The following is a 25,590-nucleotide window of genomic DNA, read 5'->3' on the forward strand; positions in this document are numbered from 1 at the left end:
GCAGCGCTGCCCTTTTCTCTCTTGTTCTCTCCTGGTCTCCATCTCTGCGCTGGTCTCTGCCTCTTTGTCCTGGCCTCCAGCCCTGTTCCGGTTCCCTTCTCGGCCCCCAAGAGGGCACAGTGGGCCAGTCCCAAGATAAGCGCTGCAGTTGGGTAAGGAGCCCAAAGCTTTTGAAGGTCGGCGCTTGCACAAGGAGTGGCCGGGGACCCGCGGGGGGAACGGCGGGCGGGGCGGGGCTGGGCCCGTCGGGGGAGTGCTGGGGGAGGCGGGGCCGGCGCGGCGGGACCCGGAGCCTCGGACAGCCCGGCGGGCACCGGGCAGCGGACGGCGGCCGCGCATTGAGGTGAGGACCCCCGCGCCCCCGGGCCCCTGAGCCCAGACTCCTCCCCATCACCTCCTCGAGGACTTTCGTGGGAATCCCAAGCCCCCTCCGCGCCGGCGGCCCTCCCCCACCCCTCCCCGCCGCGACCCGCCCCTCCCTGCGGGCGCCGGCCTCTGCCCCCTCCCTCCTTGCCCCCTCCCTCGTCGCAGCCCGCGCAGCCCCGAGCTGCCCGGCCCGCCCCCGGCACTCCTGCCCCGCGCACCTCCTGGTTCTCAGTCCCGTGCCCTCGGCCCGACCTGAGTCACCGGGACACTGGGCCCTGAGTCAGGGCCGGTCAAGGCCGGAGGCGCAGCACTCTGGCCCTAGCTTGGGGATGGGGCCCAGCCACGAGAGGCCGAGAGCAGCCAGAATTGATGCTGGGGCCAGAGGGAGTCCTGGTCAGGACTCCGTACAAGAGAAACAGGGAGAGACAGAAACCTAGAGTCAGAGGTGGCCAGAGACACAGATACAACCAAATATCTAGTTAAGTTAGAGACTGAGGCAAGGAGAGGCTTAGAGAGCAAAGCAAGGAGAGGGACAGAGATGGTTTTGAGGTGGAGACGGAAATGGGCTGGATTAGAGACAGGGACAGAGCAGAGATAAAACTCAGGGGAATGGAATCAGGGGTAGGTCCAGGGAGTAGACCAGGGTCAAGGTGAGGCTGGAGACCTGAGCCCAAGGGCATGGGCAGGGCAAAGGAAGGCTTGGAGAAAGTAGAGCTAAGGGGGATGCCATTTCACACCGCTAAGCCCCCTTTAGGGTGGGTGCTGACGTGCCCATGCATGTGTGTGAGCACACTGCAGGGCAGTGGACAGTAAGACTCTGGAGTACCCCTGGGCTCTGGTCCCTCATCTCTCTGGCCCAGTTCACCACTCCATCCCCACTCTGCCCAGGACCAGGATCCCACATGTTGGGACTAGTTAAGGCTCTCTTGGCAGCCTGACCAAGGCAGGCAGGATGTGTGGGTGGCCAGAGCTGGAGGGACAGGAAGGAAGTCTGAGCTGAGACAATAGGTGGAAGGGGAGGAGGAACTGGGAATGACCAGGATTAGGATGGCTGAGCCTATATCTCAGCTCTGGAAACCAGTGGGAGTGGAATCTGCACCTCCTCCTGTGCCGCTGCTGCTCTTATCCACAGCAGGATCAGGCCACGTCACGGGCTCCCTCCTCCCCGCCAACTCGCTCCACACCATCCCTGCAGGGCTCTAGCATCTTGTCCTGTTCTTCCTTAGTTGACTGTGCAGTCATGCAGAGGCAGAGCTTTGAACCCAGGGTGGGCAGGAGGTTGAGGGCCAACACTAACATGTATTTGTTGTGAGCCTCTTCCCCTCTCTGGGACTCAGTTTCCTCTCCTGCAAATGAAGGGATTCTCCTATAACAAGAAAGCTATTTATGATGTCCTGGGATAGCTTGGCCTCCAGATGGCAAGCCTCTGGTTCTTTTTCTTTGAAGGAAGACTGAAGTCTGGTACCCTAGTCCAGGTCTCAGACTTTGAGACAGGGAGGGGGAATCTCAGCCTGAGCCCTCCCTTCACCCTGCCCCTCCCCCCAGCAATGGCCTGAGCCCCCATGGCTGCCCCTCAGGACCTGGACATCGCTGTGTGGCTGGCCACGGTGCACCTGGAGCAGTATGCAGACACGTTTCGGAAGCATGGCCTGGCTACAGCAGGTGCAGCCCGGGGCCTGGGCCAGGAGGAGCTGAGGAAGTTGGGCATCAACGCCACAGGGCACCGGAAACGCATCTTGCGCCTGCTGCAGGCGGGTGCTGCAGAGTGCTCCCTGGATCCCCAATCCGATAGTGCCATGGAGCCATTCCCCAGCCCAACCACCCAAGCCCAGCCACCCAAGCCTGTGCCTAAGCCCAGGACAGTATTTGGTGGGCTCAGTGGCCCCACTACCACCCAGAGGCTTGGGTCGAGCTCAGCCCTCTTGAGACCAGAAGTACCCAGGAGCCCAGAGTCCAGCTCGAGGTCCCTTCCTCTTCCCACATCCTTCTCTGAGCAACCTTCAGCCTCGAATACTGTGGAGATGATGCCCAATGCCATCTACTTTGGCCTAGACTTAAGAAGCGGGGCACAGACAACTCAAGACATGTGAGTGAGGTTGTGTTCCTGGGGATCCAGTGCTGGGTGGGGGCAGAGAGGAACAGGGCCTGAGGGCTTGTCCTTTCTTCTCTCCCTTAATGACCACTAGACCTTTTCCTTCAGGGCCCCAGACAGCTCCCAGACAGCTGCCCCCACCCCTGCTCTCAGGCCCACCACAGGCACAGGTAGGTGGGTTATCATGTGCTGGGGGGAGAGGAACAGTGCTCTTCAGGACCTCAGACACTCCCACCTGATCTCCTCTTCCTGTCTCCCCCATCCTTCCCTTGACAGTGCACATCATGGACCCTGGTTGCCTGTACTATGGTGTCCAGCCTGTGGGGGTCCCAGGGACACCCAACAGAAGAGAAGGCAGAGGTGTCTGTCAGGATAGGGCTGAACACAGGTAAGTAGTCAGTAGGGTGATGATGGCAGGAAGTGGGGAGGCTTGAGAAGCTGGTGGGGGCCGTGTATGTAGTTATTCACCAGATGTGCATTGAATGTCTACTGCCTGCTAGCCAGAGGGTCTGGAACTGTATCTGTATCTCAAACAGAGAGAGGCTCAAGTACAGTATGAATATAACAGATCTAGTCCCTGCCTCAGGCAGCTTGTGACTTAGTGGCACAGACAGGAAATAAAACAAGTTGACAAATGGACATGTAATTTTTAAAAATTATTATTTTTTTAAATTTTCACCCAAGGATATTTTTTTCACTGACTTTTAGAGAGAGTGGAAGGTAAGGAGGGAAAGAGAGAGAGAAAGAGAGAAACATTGATGTGAGAGAGACATATCGATTAGTTGCCTCCAGTATGCACCTGGATCAGGGCCTGGGATTGAACCTGCAACCCAGGTACGTGCCCTTGACCAAGAATTGAACCTGTGACCCTTTGGTTCATGGGCTGACATTCTAACTGCTGAGCCACACCAGCCAGGGTAATGGACATACAATTTAAAATAGGGAACAGTGCTTTTCATTCTTTCATTTAACAAATATGCCCTTGTGGGGAGCTGGTCAATTAACAATGGATATGATAAATAAATTATACCATATGTTAAAAAGTGTTAATACCATGGAGAAAAGCAGAGCAGGGTGAGGGCTGGGGTGGAATGAGAGGGAGAGTGGACTGCAAATTTTCATCAAGAATTACCAGAGTGTTAAGAAGACATTTGAGTAAAAACATTTAGGGGGTAAGAGAGTCAGTCACAAAAATTTCTGGGAAGAGAGTGTCCCAGGCAGGGGGAGTGACCAGAATAGAGGCTTCAAGGAGGCCATGTGCCCAGGGGCATAGGAGCTGAGACAAGGCCGACTGGGGCAGGATGGGCTAGGGTGGGAGGAGTGGGAGAAGATGTCAGAGAGGTGAAAGGGGCCAGATGGGGCAGGACCCTGTAGGACCGGAAGGGTATGACTTACGTGTTAAGAATCCCCGGGGCAGCTTTGTGGGACTGGTCTGTTGAGGTCAAGAGCAGCAGCACAGAGACCGTTAGGAGGCTATTGCAGTAACCTATGTGAGACGTCTCAGACTAGGTAGTGGAGATGGTGAGAAGCGGATGGGTTTTGGTTATATTTTGATGGCAGACTATCCTAGTAAATTGAAGTGTGAAAGAAAAAAGAGCAGTTCAGAATCACTTCAAGGGTTTCCGTTTGAGCCTGCACAGTCAAGCGTGGTAGCCACTAGCCACATGTGACTGCTGACCGAATGTGGCAAGTCTGGAGTGAGATGTGCTGTGACAGTAAAACAACTACCGAATTTCAAAGACTTAGTACAAAAAAAGAAAGAAAGAAAGCAATACTAGATGAATGTAACAAACAGGTATAAATTATCTTAATTTTTATACTAATTACATATTAAAATGTTAATGTTTGGGGCATGTTGGGGTAAATAAAATATATTATTAAAATTAATTTCACCTGGTTCTTTGTACCTTCTCATTGATTTTTTTTTTTTAAGAGAGAGAGGCTGGGTGAGAGAAATAGAAACATCAATTGACTGCCTTCTGCATGCCCCCTACAGGGGATCGAGCCTGCAACCTAGGCATGTGCTCTGACCAGGAATTGAACTGGGACCTCTCAGTCCATGGGAGGACGCCCAATTCACTGAGCCACACCGGCCAGGCTCTTTGTACCCTTTTAAAGTGACTACTAGAAAATTTAAAATTATGTACTGTATGGCTTTCACATTGACTTCCGTTGGACAGCGCTGCTCTGAGCGACTGAAAGTTCCTGGAGTTGCCATGGTCTGAGATGGGGAGGACTGGAGATTAAATCAAGAGTTCAGTTTTCGATGTGTTGAATTTGAGGTGTATATTATACACCCACGAGGAGATGACAAATAGGCCATTGGATATGCAACTCCGAAGTTTTGGGGAGAGTTCTGAGATGCAGATCTAAATGTGTGAGTTGTCAGCATTTAGATGTGTGTATGTAGCTGTGAGTGAGTGTTAACAGAGCAGAGGACCAAGCTCAGTGTCCTGGCACACTTCAATAGCAAGAGGTTTGGGAGAAGAGGAAGGATCAGCAAAACAGAGTGAAAAGAAATGGCTAGTGAGCCCTGGCTGGTTTGGCTCAGCGGTTAGAGTGTCAGCCCCCAGACCAAAGGGTTGCAGATTCGATTCTGGTCAAGGGTACATGCTTCAGTGGTGGTTTGATCCCCAGCCCTGGTTGAGGTCGTGCAGGAGGCAATCAATTGGTGTGTCTTTCTCACATCAATGTCTCTCTCTCTCTCTTTCCCTCCTTCTCACTCTATCTGAAAATCAATGGAGCAGGGTCCTCGGGTGAGGATTTAAAAACAAAACAAATGGCTAGTGAAGGAGAAGGAAAAACAGGAGAGTGTGATGTTGTAGGAGCCAAGTGAAGGATATATGTATAAGGAGGAGGGAGAGGTCAGCTGTGTCGAATGCTGCTGAGGGTTGAATGAGATGAGAACTGAGAACTGACCTCTGGAATTGGCATCGTGGGGGTTGTTCAGAGTGGGCTCAAGAAAGAATGGAAGGTCCGGCTGGTGTGGCTCAGTGGTTGAGCACCGACCCATGCACCAAGAGGTTGCTGGTTCGGTTCCCGGTCACGGCACATGCCCGGGTTGTGGGCCCAATTTCCAGTGGGGGGCCTGCAGGGGGCGGCCAGTAGATGTTCTCTCTCATCAATGTTTCTATCTCTCCTTTTCTCTCTCTCTAAACTCAATAAAGAAAAAAAATTTTTTCTTTTTTTTTAAAAAAGAAAGAATGGAAGGAGAGGAGTTGGAAACGTGTAAACAAAATTCTTTAGGAGTTTTTTGCAATGAAGAGCCGAGAGTTGGAGTGGTTGTTGATAGTGGAAGTGGAGTCAAGAAAGGGATTTTTTTTTTTTATCCTCACCCGAGGACATTTTTGCATTTATCTTCAGATAGAGCTGGAGGGAGAGGGGGGGAGAGAGAGAGAGAGAAACATTGATGTGAGAGAGACACCTTGACTGGTCCCCACCCACACAACCCCAGCCAGGGCCGGGGACAAACTGCAACTGAGGTACGGGCCCTTAGTGGGAACCAAACCCTGGTCTCTCTGGTCCGCAGGCTGATGCTCTAACTGCTGAGCCAAACTGGCCAGAGCATATTATTATTTTTTAATCCTAATCTGAGGATATTTTTCCATTTTTGTTCAGAGAGAGTGGGAGACAGAGAGAGAGAGAGAGAGAGAGAGAGAGAAACATCTATGTCAGAGGGACACATCGAGTGTTGCCTTCCACACAGGGCCAGGGACCAATCACAACTGAGGTACATGCCCTTGACCGGAATCGAACCCACGATTCATTGGTCAGAGGCCAATGCTCTAACTGCTGAGCAAAACTGGCTAGGGCAAGAAAGAGTTTTTTTCATGTTTATTTTTTAAATTGATTTTTAGAGAGAGAGGAAGGGAGGAAGGGAGAGGGAGAGAGAGAGAACATTGATTGGCTGTCTCCTGCATGCCCCCCACTGGGGATTGGGCCCACAACCTGGGCATGTGTCCTGACGGGGAATCAAACTGGCAACTTCCTGGTGCATGGGTCGACGCTCAACCACTGAGCCATACCAGCCAGACAAGAAAGGGTTTTTTATAGGCTGAAATGTTACATGTGTTTATAGGTGAACAGGGGCGATCTGGTAGAGAGGGAAAATTGGCTGACGTCGGGGAGAGAAAGGGGAGAAGGTAGAGTGACGTCCTTGTGTAAGTGAGAAGGATAGGATCAAGAGCAGAGGAGGAACTGGCTTTAGACAGGGGTGTTTATTAATAGTAACGGGAGGAAAGCAGAGTGTGTGTGAAATTGGGTAGATGAGGTGCTGGGAGTCCGTGGGTGTTCTTGTCTGATTGCTTCAATTTCTCAGGGAAGTAGGAAACAAATAGGTGGAGGAATAGTTGGCAATCTTCATAGTGCTATAGCCTAGGGGACTTTTAAAACTACTTTTAAAATTGCCTGGGCCCCAATTTCAGGAGTTCAAATGTAAGTGTCTGGTATGGGGTTCATATTCCGAAGTTTATAAGTTTTCTGAGTGATTTTGTGCTCCTGAGATTAAGAACCACTGGAAAATACTAGAAAATAATAGAGGACTTTCTGAGGAGATGGCATGAGCAAAGTCCTGAGAATGGATGAGAAAAGGCAGCTCAAGGAAGCATATTCTGAGCTGAGGGAATAGCATGTGCAAAGGCTCCACGAGAGGGAGGGGAATGTGACTGATCTGTAGTAAGCAAAGGTGAGGCTGATACAAGATGAGGTCAGGGGAGTAGGCATGGATCTCACTGTCCAAGGTCTTACAGCCCATGGTAAGGAATTTGGATTTATCCTAAGTGCAGATGGAAAGTTATTACAGGGCTTCATGCAGGGGAGTGAAATGATCTCATTTGTATTTTTAAAAGAGCAGTCTGGTGGTGGTGGGAAAATGGGTGTGGGAGGGAGGGCCAGAGTGGAAGCAGGGGACCAGCTAAACAGTTACATCACTCTGGTGAGAATGATGGGAACTTCGTCCAGGGAGACAAAGTCAAGCATTTTTTGAGAAAGAACCAGTAAAACTTATTGATTAGATATAAGCAACCATGACAGGAAACCATCTACCTAAAGGCAGAGGAGAGGGACTGAAATTTTCCCAGTGAAATTTCAAGTGTGCTCACAGAAGATGGTCCATGCTAAACTACTGGGTTCCCAGCCTCCCTACTCCTCCATTTGAAAAGCAGATCCAGTACCTGCCAGGCATTGTACCAGGTTCTGTGGGTGGGGGTGTCTAGGGAACTGGGTCTAATGTGTGTCCCTCTCTATCTTGGCCCCCACAAGGCTCAGCAGGCAGGATCTGGAGACTCGGGAGGATGCTGGCTATGCCAGCCTTGAGCTGCCTGGGGATTCCACCCTCTCGCTGCCCACCCTGGACACAGAGGAGACCAGTGATGACCTCATTTCACCCTATGCCAGCTTCTCCTCCACTGCAGACCGCCCCACACCCCTGCTCAGTGGCTGGCTAGACAAGCTCTCCCCTCAGGGGTGCGGCTGCTGGGAAGGGGAGGGGAGGGAGGCTGGGGTTGGGTCCCAAGTGCTCCTAGACCCTAGGAACCCCATGCAGCCTCCACCACTCACTGATCTTGGCCCCTCCCTTCCCTAGAAACTACGTCTTCCAGAGGCGCTTTGTGCAGTTCAATGGGAGGAGTCTGATGTACTTTGGCAATGACAAGGTGGGGGTCCAGGAGATGCTCCTTGGGGCCTGGGGAGAGGGAGAGGGAAAGGGAGGGCTGAGAAGGGCTCAGGATCGGAAGGCAGAAGCCCATGGTAGGGATACAGTCACTACATGACTGATGTCAGCATCTAAAGCCAGGTTAGCAGCTGTACCCAAATGACTATGGAATGAGTGCTGATCTCATTAAAATTTGGTGCTGGCCCCTGGTGTCAGCACACATGACTGAGTTCCTGTCCCTGTGGGTCACTGGGCTGTCTCTTCAGGATCCCTTCCCCAAGGGCGTGATCCCTCTGTCTGCCATTGAGATGACCCGCAGCAGCAAGGACAACAAGTTCCAGGTCATCACCAGCCAGAGGGTGTTTGTGTTCCGCACCGAGAGCGAGGGTGAGGGCCAGGGCCCCTTGGGTGAGGGCAGGGGTGGGGAGGCCATGTGAGCACACAGCCCACTGACCTGCTTCCTTGTCCCCCACCAGCTCAGCGGGACACTTGGTGCTCCATGCTGCAATCCTGCCTGAAGGAGCAGCGCCTCCAGGGCCATCCCCGGACCCCTCAGCCTCCCCGCCCCCTCCGCACAGGCATGCTGGAGCTGCGTGGACACAAGGCCAAGGTGTTTGCTGCCTTGAGCCCCGGAGAGTTGGCACTGTACAAGAGTGAGCAGGTGAGGAGGGCTGGCTGGGGCTGAGGGGCCTGGCCTAGCCCATTCGGGCACCTCACTGCATCTCTCCCTGACCCCACCAGGCCTTCTCCCTGGGCATCGGGATCTGCTTCATTGAACTGCAGGGGTGCAGTGTCCGGGAGACCAAGAGTCGCAGCTTCGACCTCCTCACGCCCCATCGCTGCTTCAGGTGGGCCCAGATTGGCAGGAGGCAAGGTTAGGGGAGAGACTTTTGAGGGGGACACAGATGCAGAGGACTGGAGGCCTCCTCAGGAGGATATCAGTGGGTGTGCTCTGATGGGATTCTAGGGAGCAGGGTCAGGGCTATTAGGAGGGTCTGGGTTGGCCTGTGGGTGTTCCTGCAGGAATGGCTAGTGGGATGGGCTAGTGGGGAGCGTGTCCATGCCCACAGACTGGCTGTCCACCCCTCAGCTTCACAGCCGAGTCTGGGGGTGCTCGGCAGAGCTGGGCAGCCGCTCTACAGGAAGCAGTAACCGAGACCCTGTCTGACTACGAGGTGGCTGAGAAGATCTGGTCCAATCGGGCAAACCTGCACTGTGCAGACTGTGGGGCTTCCCGCCCAGACTGGGCTGCTGTCAACCTGGGAGTGGTCATCTGCAAGCAGTGTGCAGGTGAGGGCTGGAGCCTTAGCTGAAATGGGGAGAAGAAGGAGAACTGGGGTGGGAGGGCTCAGGGTACCCATGCCACATGCCCCTCATACTCTAACAGGTCAGCACCGGGCTCTGGGTTCCGGGATCTCCAAGGTGCAGAGTCTGAAGCTGGACACGAGTGTCTGGAGTAATGAGATAGTGCAGGTGAGGAATCTGAAGGAGAACATCCAAAAAAGACTTTGGACCCACCTTAGGGACAGGATTGGAATGTCTGAGACTCTTGAGTTCCCGTCACTTGCCTCTGCCCTTTGTCATCCTGCAGTTGTTCATTGTCTTGGGAAATGACCGTGCCAACCGCTTCTGGGCAGGGGCCCTACCCCCAGGTGAGAGGCTGCAGCCAGATACCACCCCAGGCCCCCGGGGAGAGTTTATCTCCAGGAAGTACCGGCTGGGTCTCTTCCGGAAGCCCCACCCGCAGTATCCAGATCACAGCCAGTTTCTCCAGGTAGGAGGGGCAGGTTGGGCTGATGGGGAGGAGCAAAGCAGTCTCTGAGTTGAAATGCCTAGACTTGGGGGGCAAGGGGCTGTTTTTGGTGACCAGGAGACCGTCCCCAGGGCTCTCATGTTGGGTCTTAGGGCTGACAGAATCCCTGTCCCCCTGCAGGCACTATGTACTGCTGTGGCAGGACCCAATCTGCTGAAGAACATGACCCAGCTTCTCTGTGTGGAGGCCTCTGAGGGCGAGGAGCCCTGGTCTCCCTCGGCCCTCGATGGCAGCTCCCCAGTTTTCCTGCCCCCAGGTAACCCCAGAAAGTGCCTTTTCTCTCTCCCCACGACAGTTCTCAGCCCACACCTGTGCCTTGGTTCTTCCAGGGAGCTGCCCTGACCAAATCCATCACAACGGCCTAACTGGGTGGTGTCCTAAACCTCCAGATCCTCTGGGACTGTTTCCTGATGTTATGAAATAACCAGTGCTGGCCACTGCCTGGGGTGTGGATCTGGATGTTTGGAGTGTTAGTGCTGGTCTGCTCCTGACAGGGTTCACCCATAGGCCAGGTCTCATCTCCCTGGGGGCAGTCTGATCATAGAAATGGTCATCTAAAGATGCTGGTCCTCAGTGGTCAGGCCAGAGGGGCTGAGATGCTTACAGATGACCCATACTCTGAGGCCTCCACCCAGGAGAGGCTGGGTAGTGGGGAGAGACTGTGGGCAAGGGCTGGGTTAGAGGCCTCATTCCACCCTCTTTTCTAATCTGAGTAGTGACTGGTCCAGCCCGACTGGGCTCTACTGAGCCATGCTGCCAGTGGAGTTCGGTCCCACTGTCTTCCTCAATCCCTTCCCTAGGGGGCTTAGACCAACCCATTGTACCGGCCTGACCTGATCACTACTCCTCCCCCTTACAGACCCCTCCCTTGGCGTGTACAATGAGGTGGTGGTGCCTGCCATTTACAGCAGCTTCCTGTACTGTGGTCCCATCAGCAATAAAGCTGGACCCCCACCCCCTCGCAGGGGCCGGGATGGTAAGGGGGAAGCTGAGGGACGGGAGGAGAAAGTGTAGCTAGGATGGGTGCAAATATACCGCAGGGGGACAGGGAGGAGAGGGCTGGCATGGGAAAGTGGGGTCATGCCCAGGGGTGGGCTGGGTGCAGGGGGTAAGAGAGGAACTCTGCCAGGTGGCAGCATTGTGCTTTGAAGCCAGACTATCAGGGTCGAATCCCAGCTCTGCTACTTCCTACCCATGAGGCTTGGGCAAGCCACTCAAACTTCGAGCCTCAGTTTTCCCATCTGTAAAACAGGATTGAGTACAATACCCACCTCATAGGATTGTTGTGAAGATTACATGAGATCATACATAGCCACAGGGCTTGGCATAGAATAAAGATCTGGTCTGTGGGAATTCTGACGGTGGAGACAGAGGTTTTCTGCCTGCAGACCATCCCTTTTCCCTTTAGCGCCTTCCCGACTGTGGTGTGTGCTAGGAGCGGCTCTGGAAATGTTTGTATCAGAAAGCAGTCCTGAACCCCTCAGCCTCATCCAGCCCCAGGATGTTGTATGTTTGGGTGTGAGCCCTCCACCTACTGACTCAGGTGACCTTGACAGGTAACAGCCCTCCGTGCTCACTACGTCCCCCTTTTCCCTTCCTGATCCTGAGCCTGAAGCCCCCTCCTTGGCCCCCATTCCATTCCCTGACCTCACCTTCTCCCCAGGTTCCCTTTTTCCTTTGAGCTCATCCTCACCGGGGGGAGGATCCAGCATTTTGGCACCGATGGAGCTGACAGTCTGGAGGCCTGGGTCAGTGCCCTGGGCAAGGTGAGACAGCAGAGACCCCTCCCTGACAGCTCATGGTTTTCCTGTCCCCCCTCCCCCCGTCCTCTCCTCTCTATTCCTATAGCCACTCCTACCCCCTCCATTAACAGCGAAGTTGGACTGAGCACTGATTCTGTGCCAGGGCCTGGGGTAAGCACTGCCCACTCAATATCTCATTTAATTTTCACAAGAACCCTCAGAGGAAAGGATCATTAATAGTCCACACATAAAAAAACTAAGTGTCAGAGGTTATGAAGTCGCTTGGTCAAGGTCACAGAGCTAGAAGGCTGCAGAACGCAGGATCAAAATCAGGCCTCTGGCCCCGGTGCTCATACCCAGAACTTCTTGTGCTGGGGCTCCTCCCACAGAGAAGCTGCCTTGCCTCCCACGTGTCTCCTCCCAGTTCTTCAGGTCCAGAGGCAAATCTGCCTTCATCTGTCCCAGCTTCTTCACTGCCACACTAGCCAATCTCTCTTCATTCTGCACCCTCCCCTGGAATTAAAAGTTCAGATCCTGGAGTCAGACATCCTGGGATCTGAGTCTTCCAGCTCTCAGCCTTGTGAGTTTTTCCGTAGGGGTAGAGTGGGTATAAAAGACCCGCCCCCTAAGGCTAAGAGTTAGACACGTGAGGCCCATACTGCCTGGCATCCTGCAAGCCCACCCTCTGTGGATGCTGAAATAGTAATGGTGATAATGATGATAATCACTCCCATCCTTAAGCAGCTTTCCCCTCAGCCCTGCTCCGCCTTCAGCTCACCCTGGTGCTCTCCTGACAACTTCTCAGAAAGGCCTGTGCCCCGTGGTTCCTCCTGAACCCCTTGCAGCTGCCTTCCTCTGCCACACTCTTCTGAGCTGCTACCCTGTGGGTGACCAGTGACTTTCCATTGCCAAGGTCCAAGGGCTTCCTTCTGGTCTCCCAGGTGATCTCTGCAGCATCTGACACTCCTTTGACCCCACTCTCCTGGTTCCCCTATAATTCCTCACACCAAGAAACTTCTCTCTGTCCTCTAAGGGTGCTGTCATGGCCCTGCCAGCTGAGTCCAAGTCTCCTCTTAATATTATGTACACTTCCCAAAAATCTAGCCCATCCTTTAAGGCAATGGTACCGCCTCATGTGTGGGCTGCAGACTGTTCATTGTACTGGCCCATGGGCTCTTTGTTATGGCCCATGACAGACAAGTACAGAACTCGGGAGTCAGCTTTTAGACTCTTTCATAACAATTTGGTACAGTGACTTTCTGTATAGAATCTCATAAAAATTGGGAGCTTATATTTTGTATGTACTTCATTTTTCATTTCACTTTTCTAGTAATTCATTTGTATTATTATTATTTGTTTTTGTTAATTCTCATCTGAGGCTATTTTTTCATTTATTTTTAGATAGAGTAGAAGGGAGAGAGGGGGAGAGAGAGAGAAAGAGAAATATCGACGTGAGAGAGACACACTGATTGGTTGCCTCCTGCATAACCCCAACTGTGGCTGGGGATTGAACCCAAAACCTAGGTACATGTCCTTGACCAGGAATCAAACCTGTGACCCTATGATCTGCAGGCCAGTGCTCTAACCACTGAGCAAACCGGCCAGGGCCATTTTTATTATTTGTTAGTGATGGTTTGGAAACTTACCAAAGAAAAGAAAAAGCTCCCTGTGCCTTCATCATAGGTGGTGTGAGAGGCACTGCTTGCAGGCCCAGCTCAGACAGTCCCTTCTCCATGAAGTCTCTGCCTGGCCCCTTGGTGTGGTGGGACTTCTAGGACATCACGACTCTTTCGTTATAGCATTTTGGACTACCCGTTCTTTCGTACCCCTACATCCCAATTAAGGGCATAAGGCTGTCACAAAGGGGTCTTCTCTGTGTTGGTTGGAGCAAATTGAATTGAACTGAATTTCTTTCCTGTCTTTCTCCATCCAACTCTGTCTTCTCCTTGGGTCTTTCCTCCACTCCCTCCCCATCTCTTTTCATTTCTCTCTTTCTTCTGCTTTCTCTTCATGTCTTTCTCTACCTTTTTCTGGCCCTCTCACTCTCTCTCCCCATCTCTTGTCTCTTTCCTCATCTTCCTCTCCCCCTGTGTCCTCCTCCTGCCTCACAGTGGTTCTCCCCGCTGAGCTGTCACCAGCTGTTGGGCCCTGGGCTGGTGCGGCTGGGCCGCCTGTGGCTGCGGTCCCCCTCCTATACAGCCCTGGCTCCTGGCCTCTGGCTGTCAGGGTTTGGACTTCTTCGTGGTGACCACCTCTTCCTGTGTCCAGCACCGGGCCCTGGCCCTGCAGTCCCTGAGGACATGGTGCATCTTCGGCGACTACAGGAGATCAGTGAGCAGGGGCGGGGACAGGGATGAAGGGTGTCCATGGAGGGGGAGGGGAATGGACCTTCATCTATCTGGGGGCCCCTATGGGAAACAGCAGAACATAATGGATTCAGGCACAACCCCCACTCCACCCCATCACTTCCAAGCTGGGTGATCTTGGACAAGTTACTTAACCTCTCTGTGCCTTAGTTTCCTTATTTTTACAATAAGGTAATGCATGTAAAACACTTACCACAGAGTCCGGGAGGAGGCATCTCTTAAGTGTTCAGTAAATGTTATATGTTTTAAATGTTATTGTTATTATCATTATTTGGAGTCATTGCTGGTTGGGGACAGGAGAGGGGACTGAGTACTCTCACTTTCTCCTAAAAGAGGAACAGTGTAGGGTAATGTTTTAGGGCTTCGGAGACAAGAGACCTGAGTTCAAGCTTAGTTTTGCCATTTTATAGCAAGTAATCAGAGGCTTAACCTCTCTGAACTTTGTATCACCTGTAAAATGGGGATAATAATGTGTAACTCGTAGGATTTAATGCAGCATTGTTTGTAAGGCTCCTAGCCTGCCACCTTCGTATCTTAGATGTTTTATAAATATTAGTCACGAAGATGAAGACAATGATGATAGTCTCCGTGGTTCTCTCAGGTGTAGTCTCGGCAGCTGACACCCCAGACAAGAAGGAGCATTTGGTCCTGGTGGAGACAGGAAGGTAAATGTTGTCCCTGCCCTTGACTCTGGGCTTCCCTTTCTAGAGCTCAGCCCACACCCTTTCACCCTAGCCCGCTGGACACTGCCCACTTCCTCAAAGTCCCTTCCCCAGTTCAGAGGCCCTGTCTGGGTTGGATGTTGCTGCCCCCTGTTGGTGATTCTGGGAAATCTGGTCCTTGTGAGTCTGAGCCTCTTAGAGACCCTCTGCAGATGGTTCTGACCCAGGTCTCTTGGGTCTCAGGACCCTGTATCTGCAGGGAGAGGGCCGGCTGGACTTCTCAGCATGGAATGCAGCCATTGGGGGAGCAGCCGGTGGGGGCGGCACAGGGCTGCAGGAGCAGCAGATGAGCCGGGGTGACATCCCCATCATTGTGGATGCCTGCATCAGTTTTGTCACCCAGCATGGTGAGTGGGGACTGGCCAATACTGAGCCAGTGGGGGATGGGCAACAAGGACACAGCCATGGGGTGGTGATCTGCCTACAAGCTTGGCCTCCAGAGCTGCAGCCTGATAACCTCTGCTGAGTTACCCTTGGCAACCTGCTCCACCTTTCTGAACCTCTGTTCTTCATCTGGAAAATAGGGTCACTAACAGTCCTTATTTTCCAGAATAGTTGTGATAGTAAGATAACACCTGTAAAGCATTTAGAACAGGACCTAGCAGGTCGTGAGTGTTCCAAGGCAGCTGTTTCTGGGGTGTTGGGCATGGAGAGAGTGGCACTGCAATGTGACTAGAGATGTAGAGCCATGGAGAACAAAGAGGGGGCAGCTGCAGGGCCAGAGCCATTCTGCAGCCAAATCCTTGAAGGTTTCAACACAATTATTCTGTGTGGGAGGTTTTCCAGGCATAAAAGATCAGCTATGCAAGTAGTTCCCAGAATTCTTTGTGAACTTTTGGCCTCTGCTTTAATCTCCAGCCTAAGTAAGGACCAAGTAGAATCTTATCTTCTGAGTGAATCCCCATTAGAAGGCTGAACTCTTGAGGAGAATTCACAGAAAACTAAGGAGGGCAGTAAAGAGGGGAAAGTACACCCATGAACCTACAAGGATGTGCTTGCAACAAGGACAGTGGATAGTCAGCAGCTAATGACATTCTCCATGAGTTGGCAGTGGCCTCATGCAGTGATTTCCCCTACTCACTAGACCCTTGTCCTTTTCTCAGCCTTCCTTGTGTTCAAAAGAGGAATTAAGTCAAAGGCCCAGTGAAAAAGCCCTGAAGAAAAAGAACGAGTGTTCAAGTCTGCTCCTCCACAATTCCTGCACCACTCTTTTTTTTTTTATTCCTCACCCAAAGATATTTTTCCATTTATCACTAGATAGAGTGGGAGGGAGGGAGGAAGAGAGAGAAACATTGATGTGAGAGGGACACATCAACTGGTTGCCTCCTACACAACCCAACCAGGGCCAGCGATGAATTGCAACTGGGGTACGTGCCCTTGACTGGAATCGAACCTGTGACTCATTGGTCCGCGAGCTGATGTTCTAACCGCTGAGCCAAACTAACCAGGGCCTGCTCTACAGTTTATTCAACAGATATTTGTTAAACTGCTCCCATTTTCCAGACATGGGGATATAGCAGTGAACAGGGAAGGTTCTATGAAGCTCAGAGACTAGTGGGAGAGATGGGTAATGAATGAGAAAACAAATACAATCGTTCTCATTATCTGAGGTCATTATATTCTATAAAGTTACTGCTAACACTGAATTAATGTACACGGGATCATTGCCCCAGTGGAAATACAGGGTTAGGTTCTTGAGAACCTCTGGTCACATTTTCATCAACCAATCAATACACGACTTTATTTTATGTGTGTTTCGGTTTAAAGACACGTTATTTAACATATATTGTTAATTCTGTTAACATTGAACTCATGGCCAACAAATACTACATCCCTACCTGAAGGAAGCTTATCTGACACACGTGTTCTCTCCAGAAGGCACATCATAGCCACCTCACACTTAGGAACAATAGATAGCACATTAGCACTACAATTGGGGGCCATTTTAGACAGAATTACACCCCCTCCCCAATGCTCAAAAAAAGCACAAGAGTGCAAAAAACATGTCTCTAAATATACCATGAAAAAGACACTTGTTTACTGTATGAAACTTTAGCTAGGAATGTGTCCAACAGGCAACTCAAAATTTTCTCCACTCTGCACATGTTCACAAATGACTGAAAAAGTGCCACCAGTATTGATTTGGGGGTTAATAATAAATTTTAGCAAGTAGATGAATTTGCAAATGTGGCGTCTTCAAATAACTAGGACCTGTAATGTGATTTCAGAGAGTGCTGTTCAAAAATTAAAGTGATGGAGAGATAGGCTGATGGGGGCTGCTTTGAGTGGTGGTGTGGTTAGGTTAGGACTTTTCTGAGAATGAGGACTGAGCAGGGCCCTGAAAAGCAAGACCATGGGGCAGATTTCCTCTTCTATGACCACCCAACAGCCACATCCCATGTGTGTGTGGGGGGGTCACAGATGAGATGCTGGACGGGTAGTGGTGGGTCTCTGGGCAGTTGTGAGCAGAGATGCTGGCTCTTCTCAGGACTCCGGCTGGAAGGTGTATACCGGAAAGGGGGTGCCCGTGCCCGCAGCCTGCGGCTCCTGGCTGAGTTCCGGCGGGATGCGCGGTCAGTGAAGCTCCGACCAGGGGAGCACTTTGTGGAGGATGTCACAGACACACTCAAACGCTTCTTTCGAGAGCTGGATGACCCTGTGACTTCTGCACGGTTGCTGCCTCGCTGGAGGGAGGCTGCTGGTACTTCCAAGATCCCTAAGAACTCACAGGCAACCAGGAGCTCCACCTACCTCACTAGAACCCCTGAGGCTCCCTTGGGGGATTGAGCGGCACCCTTCCTTATCACTCCCCCCACTGGAGGATCACCCAGGGACTCAGCTCAGGGCAAGGTGGGATGGGGGCAGAAACACATCCAGCATGGGTTTGTTCCTCTAAAAATCCCTTCACTCTCCCTCCTCTAATCCTCTCCAACCCTCCCCCATTCCATCCCAGAGCTGCCCCAGAAAAATCAGCGCCTGGAGAAATACAAAGAAGTGATTGGCTCCCTGCCGAGGGTCAACCGCCGCACACTGGCCACTCTCATTGGGCACCTCTATCGGTCAGTATGGCAGACCTCCTACAAGTCTCCTCACTGACCCTTCATCACTTCTGCCCAACCCCCTCGCTTACATTCATTCATCCATCCCACAGTTAAGCGAAGGTATAGCATAAAGTTTCAGTGTGAACTCTGGAGTCAGACAGACCTACGCCTCAGTTTCCTCATTTGTAAAAGAAAGATGATGTAATGAATAGTATTCACTTCATTGGTGATTTGAGAGTTAAGTGAGATAATCCTTGTAAAAACTTTAACAAATCCTTGCAAAAACTTTTAGCACCTGTAGTAAGCATTCAGAAATGGTGAGCAGTCACTATTATGTGGTTTTATTATTCTATGCCAAGCAAAGAGTAGATGTAGGAGACAAAAAGAATAAGATGCAGATATTTTACCTATCTGTCGGGGTGATCAGTCTTTAAATGATTCTCGGGTCAACCCCAGCTATATTGGGCTAATTACACTATATCACAGGAATGGCCAATTATGACCTGTGGGCCAAATCCAACCTGGTGCCTGTTTTGTAAACCAAGTTTCGTACATCAAGTGTAAGCCATGCTCATTCATTTATATATTTTCAGTGGCTCCCTTCACACTACAGCAGCAGAGTTGAGGAGTTGTGACAGTGATTGTCTGGCCTACAAGCCTAAAATATTTACCATCTGTTCATTTACGTTAAAAGTTTGCTGACCCCTACTATATTTATAAGGACCCATTCCTTGTCTGTCTCTCCCCTAGACTGGGAGCTCCTTGAAGCCAGTTGTATATCTGACTCCCTGTTGCATCCCAGTTTTTAGCCCAGGGCCTGCATACAGTAGGAATTCAGTAAGTGTTTGCTGAATGAATAGATGTGTTGACAAACGGGCGAACGCAAACCGCCTTCCTTATGACCCTCACGCCCCTCTTCAGAGTGCAGAAGTGTGCGGCTCTAAACCAGATGTGCACGCGGAACCTGGCCCTGCTGTTTGCACCCAGCGTGTTCCAGACGGATGGACGTGGGGAGCACGAGGTGCGGGTACTGCAGGAACTCATCGACGGCTATGTCTCTGTCTTTGATGTAAGTTCTCTCCCTGAAATCTGGATCCTGCTCACCCCAATAAGCCCCCAGTCCTCTGAAGGTCCTCAGCATCAGGAACCACTTCCCAGAGCCCTGGGCCCCCACGCCCATAACCTTGCTCCTAATATTCAATTGGTTCTTAGTTCTTGTAGCCTCTAACCCTCTCATACAGGTTCCCTGGTTGTTCATCTCTCCCTGCTCCCCTCCTTTCCTAGTGTCCCTACTCCCCAAACACACATGTACTCCTTTTGGCTCTTCCACAGATCGACTCTGACCAGGTAGCTCAGATTGACTTGGAGGTCAGTCTTATCACCACCTGGAAGGATGTGCAGGTAACTTATACTGAGCTTGGCTCCTGGGTGGGCCAGGAGGGGACATCAAGATTGGAAGCTGAGCCCAGCCAGTGTGGCTTAGTGGACTGAGCATCACCCCATGGAGTGAGAGGTCTGGGTTCGATTCCCATTCAAGGCACATGCCTGGGTTTCAGTCTTGATCTCCAGTGGGGGTGTGCAGGAGGCAGCTAATCGATGTATCTCTTCACATTGATGTTTCTGTCTCTCTCTCCCTTCCTCTCTCTCTAAGAAATCAATAAAAACATATTCTTAAAAAAATATAGGAAGCTAACCTTCTGCTTCTTGACAAGGGGAAACCCAAGGAGGGGAGTACTTTGCAGAGGGAGGGTTGGTTTACGATTTGCTTCATTCATTCCTCTATGAGGATTCTCCATTACAAACAGTGGCAGAAGCACTTTCATTCTACGTGTAAGAGATCCAAGGAAGAGTTAGCTAAATTAGACAGAGGTGAGAATAATAATGATAAATACCATAGTAAATAGCTGAGGACTTATTCTATTGAAGGCACCTGTAATCTCACATTAGTATCACACAACTCCATGAAGTCTGTAGTCTCATTTTTCAAATAAAGAAACTGAGGCTCAGAGGGTCACGTATTCAAGGTCATACTACAGTGAGTGGCAGAGTTGGGACTCAGGTAGTCTGACTCCAAACCTATCCTCCCAAGCACTTGTGCTGCACTGTCTTGGGAAGTACCTATGCAGCTTGAAGATGTGGTCCCGCCACCCCTGTTAAGGGCCTGAACCATGTTGGGAATGAGGGTTGGAAGGAGACTTTTGTGTGTGTGTAAGGGGGGGGGGGAATGCTTATGAGGCAACATGAGGAGTCCTCTGGCCTTCATTCTTTACATCCTCTGTGTCCTCATGACTTCTTTTCCCCTCCCCTCAGCTGTCCCAGGCTGGAGACCTCATCATAGAGGTTTATATAGAGCAACAACTCCCAGACAACTGTGTCACCCTGAAGGTCAGTCCTGAGGGAACGGGAGGGGAGATGAGAGGATCATGTGATACTAGGGCACAAGCCTGACCAACAAGGGTCTGCTTTTGCCCTGACCCCAGGTGTCCCCAACACTGACTGCCGAGGAGCTGACTAACCAGGTACTGGAGATGCGGGGGACAGAAGCTGGAACTGACTTGTGGGTGACATTTGAGATTCTCGAGCATGGGGAGCTTGGTGAGTATGACCAGGTGTGTGCGTGTGTGGTGGTGGGGGTCAAAGTCCCAATGACTTCTATGTTCCAAATATAGTAGACACTTCCTAATGCGCATGAGGGGACAAGCTACACAGTTGGTCACCCCCTCTTTCTCCATACTCTCTCTTCTCTTGGTTTTCATAGACTTCACAAACCTTTGATTTCCCTTCTACATTAATGGAGGCTTCTCTTCCATCTTTGCCCAGATTCCAAATGTTGGAGTGACCCATGGCTCAATCTTGGACCCTTTTCCTTTCTCTCCCTCTCTTTTTTTTAGCCTCACCCAAGAACTCTTTTGCATTTATCTTCACTTAGAGCTGGAGGGAGAGAGGGAGGGAGAGAGAGGGGGAGAAACATCGATATGAGAGAGACACATCAACTGGTTGCCACCCACACAAGCCCAACGAGGGCGGGGGACAAACTGCAACCGAGGTACGTGCCCTTAGCGGGAACTGAACCTGGGTCTCTCTGGTCCACTGGCCGATGCTCTAACTGCTGAGCCAAACCAGCCAGGGCCCCTTTTCTTTCCCTTTTTCTTCCTCTATCTACATTCTCCTTGGATGAGCTCGTTCACCCCATGGCTTAAACACCATTAATAAGCTAGCCCCCAATTTTCTTAAATCCTTACCCACGAATATTTTTCCATTTATTTATAGACAGAGTTGGGGGGGGGGGGAGAGAGAGAGAGAGTGAGAGAGAGAGAAATATCGATGTGAGAGAGACACATCAATTGGTTGCCTCCTGCACGACCCCAACCAGGGCCAGGGACCGAACCACAACTGAGGCACATGCCCTTGGCTGAAATCAAACCTGTGACTCTTCCGGCTGATGCTCTAACTGCTGAGCCAAACCGGCCAGGGCACAGCTCCTCAATTTTTATCTGCATACCAGACCTCTCCTCTGGGACTCATGTCCAACTGGTACCTCCACTCACTTGTATATCTCATAAGCCTCAAATTTAAAATGTCCAAGACCAAACTCAATTCCCAGCCCTCTCCCCTAACAAAAAGCCCGAGCCATTTCCTAGTTTTTCCTCAGTCAGTGGCACCACCATTCGGCCAGATGCTTGTGAGTCCTTTGGGACTCCTCCCTTTCCTTCATCTTCATACCCAACCCAACCAACTAGTTCTGTAGATTCTATTCGAATCTATCAGTCTCTCCATCTCCACCAATGTCACCACCCAGATCAAAGTCACTATTATGTCTCTGCTCTCCAACATTAACCACTAAAATGTACAGTCTCAGAAAGGAAACAGCTGGTTCGTATTCCATTCTTGCTTCCTGACAATCCATTTTCTGCACAGCAGCCAAATGGGCATTTCAAACATAAGTCAATCAGATCACACCATTCCCATGGTTAAAACCTTCCAGAGGGCTCCCATTGAACTTAAAACAAAATTCAAGTTCCTTATTATAGTCCACAAGACCCTGAGTTATCTGGTCCTTGCTTTTTTCCCCAGACCTTATCTCACATAATTGCTCCTCTCATCTATTCTTTGTCCCAGCCACACTGGCTGTTTAGTTCCTTAAACACCTTTTTCCTGACGAAGGACCTTTGTTCTTGCATTTTGTCATGCCTAAAATGTTCTTCTGCCTGATCTTAGCATGACTTCTTCCTAATCCTTCAGGCCTCCGAGTCTCACCTACAAATACTCCCTCTGAAAGACCTTGCCTGATCACAGTATCTCCGTAGCTGCCCTATTACTCTCTCTTTCAACTTATTGTTTCTGTCAGAATAATTGTTGTCTGTAATTGTTTTGTCCACTTACCTGTTTACTGTCTGCTCGCTCACTAGCTGTGGGCTCTGGGAAGGCAGGCCAGGTGTCTCATGCTCGCCACTGCATCCCTGGGGCCAGCACTGTGCTGGCGTAGACAGAGTTAGTCCTAACACAAATGCCTGTGACTGGATGGTGGGATGGACGGATGAATGAGTGACTGGTAGGACATGAGTTGGGGGCTCCAGGTCATGGATGGATATTCTGGTTGACACCCAACCTCGTCTTGCCCCTTAGAGCGCCCACTGCACCCCAAGGAAAGGGTCTTGGAGCAGGCCTTACAATGGTGCCAGCTCCCAGAGCCCTGCTCCGCCTCCTTGCTCTTGAGAAAAGTCTCCCTGGCCCAGGCCAGCTGCCTCTTTACAGGTGAGCCTCTTTCTTCAGCCCACAACCTCTAGGCCTCTCCCCTGGAACCCCCAACCTAGCCCTGCCCATTTGTACCCAGGTGTCCAGCGGGAGAGCCCGAAGGTGGGGCTCTTGCGGTGTCGAGAGGAACCACCCCGCTTGCTGGGAAACCGCTTCCAGGAGAGGTTCCTTCTACTTCGTGGTCGCTGCCTATTGCTGCTCAAGGAGAAGAAGGTGGGGCCTTGGCGCTATCAGGGGGGGACACTGGGTGGCCATGTGTGAGGAGCCATGAGCACACTGACCCTCTCACTCCCCGGCCCGTCATCTCATCAATCTCACGACTTCCCTGGCCCTTTGACCCTGTGATCACATAACCCCAGTGCTTCCATGACTTCTTGACCTCATAAACCATGTTCCTTCTCTCACCTATCAACCTCGCTGACTCCGTCCATGTTCTCAGAGCTCTAAACCAGAACGAGAGTGGCCTTTGGAAGGTGCCAAGGTCTACCTGGGGATCCGCAAGAAGTTAAAGCCTCCAACACCGTGAGTTTTCCTCCCCAACTCACACTTCTAGGGCCTTCCTGCCACCACCCCTCTGGTCTTTCTGTTCACCTCATCACTGTTCTCCTCTGCCTCCCAGGTGGGGCTTCACATTGATACTGGAGAAGATGCACCTGTGAGTACCTCCCAGCCTGGCTTCTCCTCTGGCCCAATCCTGCTCCCTGTCCTTCAGCTCCTCACTTTCCCTGTCCTCCTTCCCTACAGCTGTGACCTCTTTCCTTCCCCTAAATTCCCCTCTTATCACCCAGTTACCTGTCCTGCGCTGATGAGGATGAGTTGTGGGACTGGACCACCAGCATCCTCAAAGCCCAGGTGAGGGGAAGGAGAGAGCAGAGGGCTAGGTGTGCGGTTCCAGCTGTACCCCTTAGTACCTCCCATGCCCATCTGTGCCAACCTCTCCCCCTCCCTCCAGCACGATGACCAGCAGCCAGTGGTCTTACGACGCCGTTCCTCCTCTGACCTTGCCCGTCAGAAGTTTGGCACCATGCCTTTGCTACCCATCCGTGGGGATGACAGTGGGGCCACCCTCCTCTCTGCGAATCAGACTCTGGTGAGGTCCCAGCCCACCTGAATCCCTTCCTGATCCCTGCTGGTGCCCGGTCCACACTGCAGGAGGGAGTGGTGCACCTGCCAGCCTGGTGTCCCCCCTCTGCCTTCTCTGTGTCCCCACTCCCGACCCCCTGTTGCTCGGCCTCACTGTGTCTCTGTGTCTTTCTCTCCCCGAATCCCCACCCCATCTGTGCCCAGAGGCGACTTCACAATCGGAGGACCCTGTCCATGTTCTTCGTGAGTACTGTGCCTGCTCCGGCTGTGTGCCTGTCAGCGCTGTGTTGCTCTGTGCTGCCTGAGCCGGTGTGCTTTCTGTATTTGTCCTGATGCAGCCATCTGTGTGTGTGTGTGTGTGTGTGACAAAAAGGGTAAGTGAGAGAGTATTGGGGCTAGAAAAGGTGAAGAAAATGAGGGATGGTAAGATGCAGTGAGGAAAGGGGGAAGTGGTTACATGATCTGAGAAACAGAAAGCAAGTGGTTAGACAGACCTAGGTTCAAGCCCCAGCTCTACCATTTGGCAACTCTGTACCTCAGTTCACTCCCCTTCAGTGGAACCCATCATACAGAGTTGTTTTGATACCATATCTGCAAAGTATTGTGCAGCATCTGGCTGAGAGAAAGAGCTCAATAAATGGTAGTGATAAATAATCCAGTAACTAACTTCTGCCTCCTGCCAACACATTCCCATCTAGCCGATGAAGTCATCCCAGGGGTCTGTGGAGGAGCAAGAGGAACTGGAGGAGCCTGTGTATGAGGAGCCAGTGTACGAGGAAGTGGGAGCCTTCCCGGAGCTGACCAAGGATACCTCCACCTCATTCTCCACCACGAGGGAGCAGACAGCCAAGTCAGAGATGCCCCTCGCCAGCCAGAGGTCCTCTGATCAACCCCTTCTCTCCAAGGCAGGCCAGGAGGAGAGGCCACCAGAGGCTCCTCCAGGTCCTTCTTCAAAGAACAGTTCCCAGGCACGTGGGTCCTTGGAGGAACAGCTGCTCCAGGAGCTCAGCAGCCTCATCCTAAGGAAGGGAGAAACCACGATGGGCCTGGGCAGCTCCTCCCAACCCTCTAGCCCTCAGACCCCGAGCCCCAACAGCCGTCCGACACAGGCACCTGGCTTCCCCACCCCACCTCCCTGCACTTCCAGTTTACCCTCCAGCCAGCCCCTCACATGACCAGCAGTCTGAGGGAGTAGGTAACCGAAAGACCCAAGCTCTCTCCTTGGCAGACACTGTTGGGAGCTTCCTCTGCCATAGCTGGAAAGACTCTAGAATCCAGTGTGGTGCTATGGAAGTAGCACAGGAACTCAGGGCTCCAGAGGCTGTGTCCTGCCCAAAGAGGGGCAGGTCATGCCCTGTCCCACCACCGCCCACCTCTGCTCCCTTGTCTGTACTTTGAAGTAACTGAAAGTAGAGCAGTGAATGTCAAACTGTTGCTCAGAGCTGTAGGCCCCAAATATTTTCCCTCAACAAGGGCAACTCCTGCTTTATATATTTGATATATTGGGGTTCTATGAGAGATTTGGGGTTTGAAAAGAATGGTTTTACTGTGTTAAGTAAAAAAAAGATTTGGAAGCCAGATACCTGAATGGTCTCCAAGTCTGTCCTACACCACTTCCTACATTTGGGGTCTACGCTGAAACTCAAGAGTGGGGAGGTTGATGAGAATTAGGAGCTGGGGTAAAGAGGAACCAAGAAGGATGGTTCACTGTTAATAAGCCTTGGAATCAAAAGGCTACCATTCCTTTTTTTCAATTTTTATTAATTTATTTTTGTTACAGATGTCCCCCCCCCAGAACCCCCCCCCCCCACTGTTGTTGTCTTTGTCTATTGGTTATGCATACATGCATATAAGTTAAAAGGCTACCATTCTTTTATTCATTCATTCACTGGACAAATATGTATTGAGCACCCAGTTGTTGCTAGGAATTGGGGACATAGTATGAACAAAACAGATGAAG

The 25,590-nt window shown here is 51.5% G+C and overlaps 1 protein-coding gene across 1 annotated transcript; it reads left to right on the top strand.

Annotated features, from left to right (window-relative positions):
• The first annotated feature begins 291 nt into the window (after positions 1-291).
• ARAP3 (ArfGAP with RhoGAP domain, ankyrin repeat and PH domain 3) lies at positions 292-25,301 on the top strand. The gene is made up of 33 exons (XM_036240788.1): positions 292-343; positions 1,912-2,452; positions 2,567-2,628; positions 2,735-2,846; positions 7,718-7,921; positions 8,040-8,109; positions 8,375-8,495; positions 8,585-8,769; positions 8,850-8,956; positions 9,199-9,398; positions 9,496-9,581; positions 9,700-9,882; positions 10,042-10,177; positions 10,781-10,897; positions 11,330-11,477; positions 11,585-11,687; positions 13,775-13,994; positions 14,631-14,694; positions 14,935-15,098; positions 17,240-17,452; positions 17,705-17,810; positions 18,714-18,861; positions 19,125-19,193; positions 20,103-20,177; positions 20,273-20,387; positions 22,419-22,547; positions 22,627-22,760; positions 22,987-23,069; positions 23,167-23,202; positions 23,336-23,399; positions 23,500-23,637; positions 23,835-23,873; positions 24,329-25,301. Exons 2-33 carry the CDS (start codon positions 1,929-1,931, stop codon positions 24,803-24,805), a joined length of 4,632 nt encoding a protein of 1,543 aa, XP_036096681.1. The 5' UTR covers positions 292-343; positions 1,912-1,928; the 3' UTR covers positions 24,806-25,301.
• Positions 25,302-25,590: the final 289 nt, after the last annotated feature.

Source organism: Molossus molossus, unplaced genomic scaffold (assembly GCF_014108415.1).
Source record: "Molossus molossus isolate mMolMol1 unplaced genomic scaffold, mMolMol1.p scaffold_m16_p_4, whole genome shotgun sequence".
NCBI classification, from domain to species: domain Eukaryota; kingdom Metazoa; phylum Chordata; class Mammalia; order Chiroptera; family Molossidae; genus Molossus; species Molossus molossus.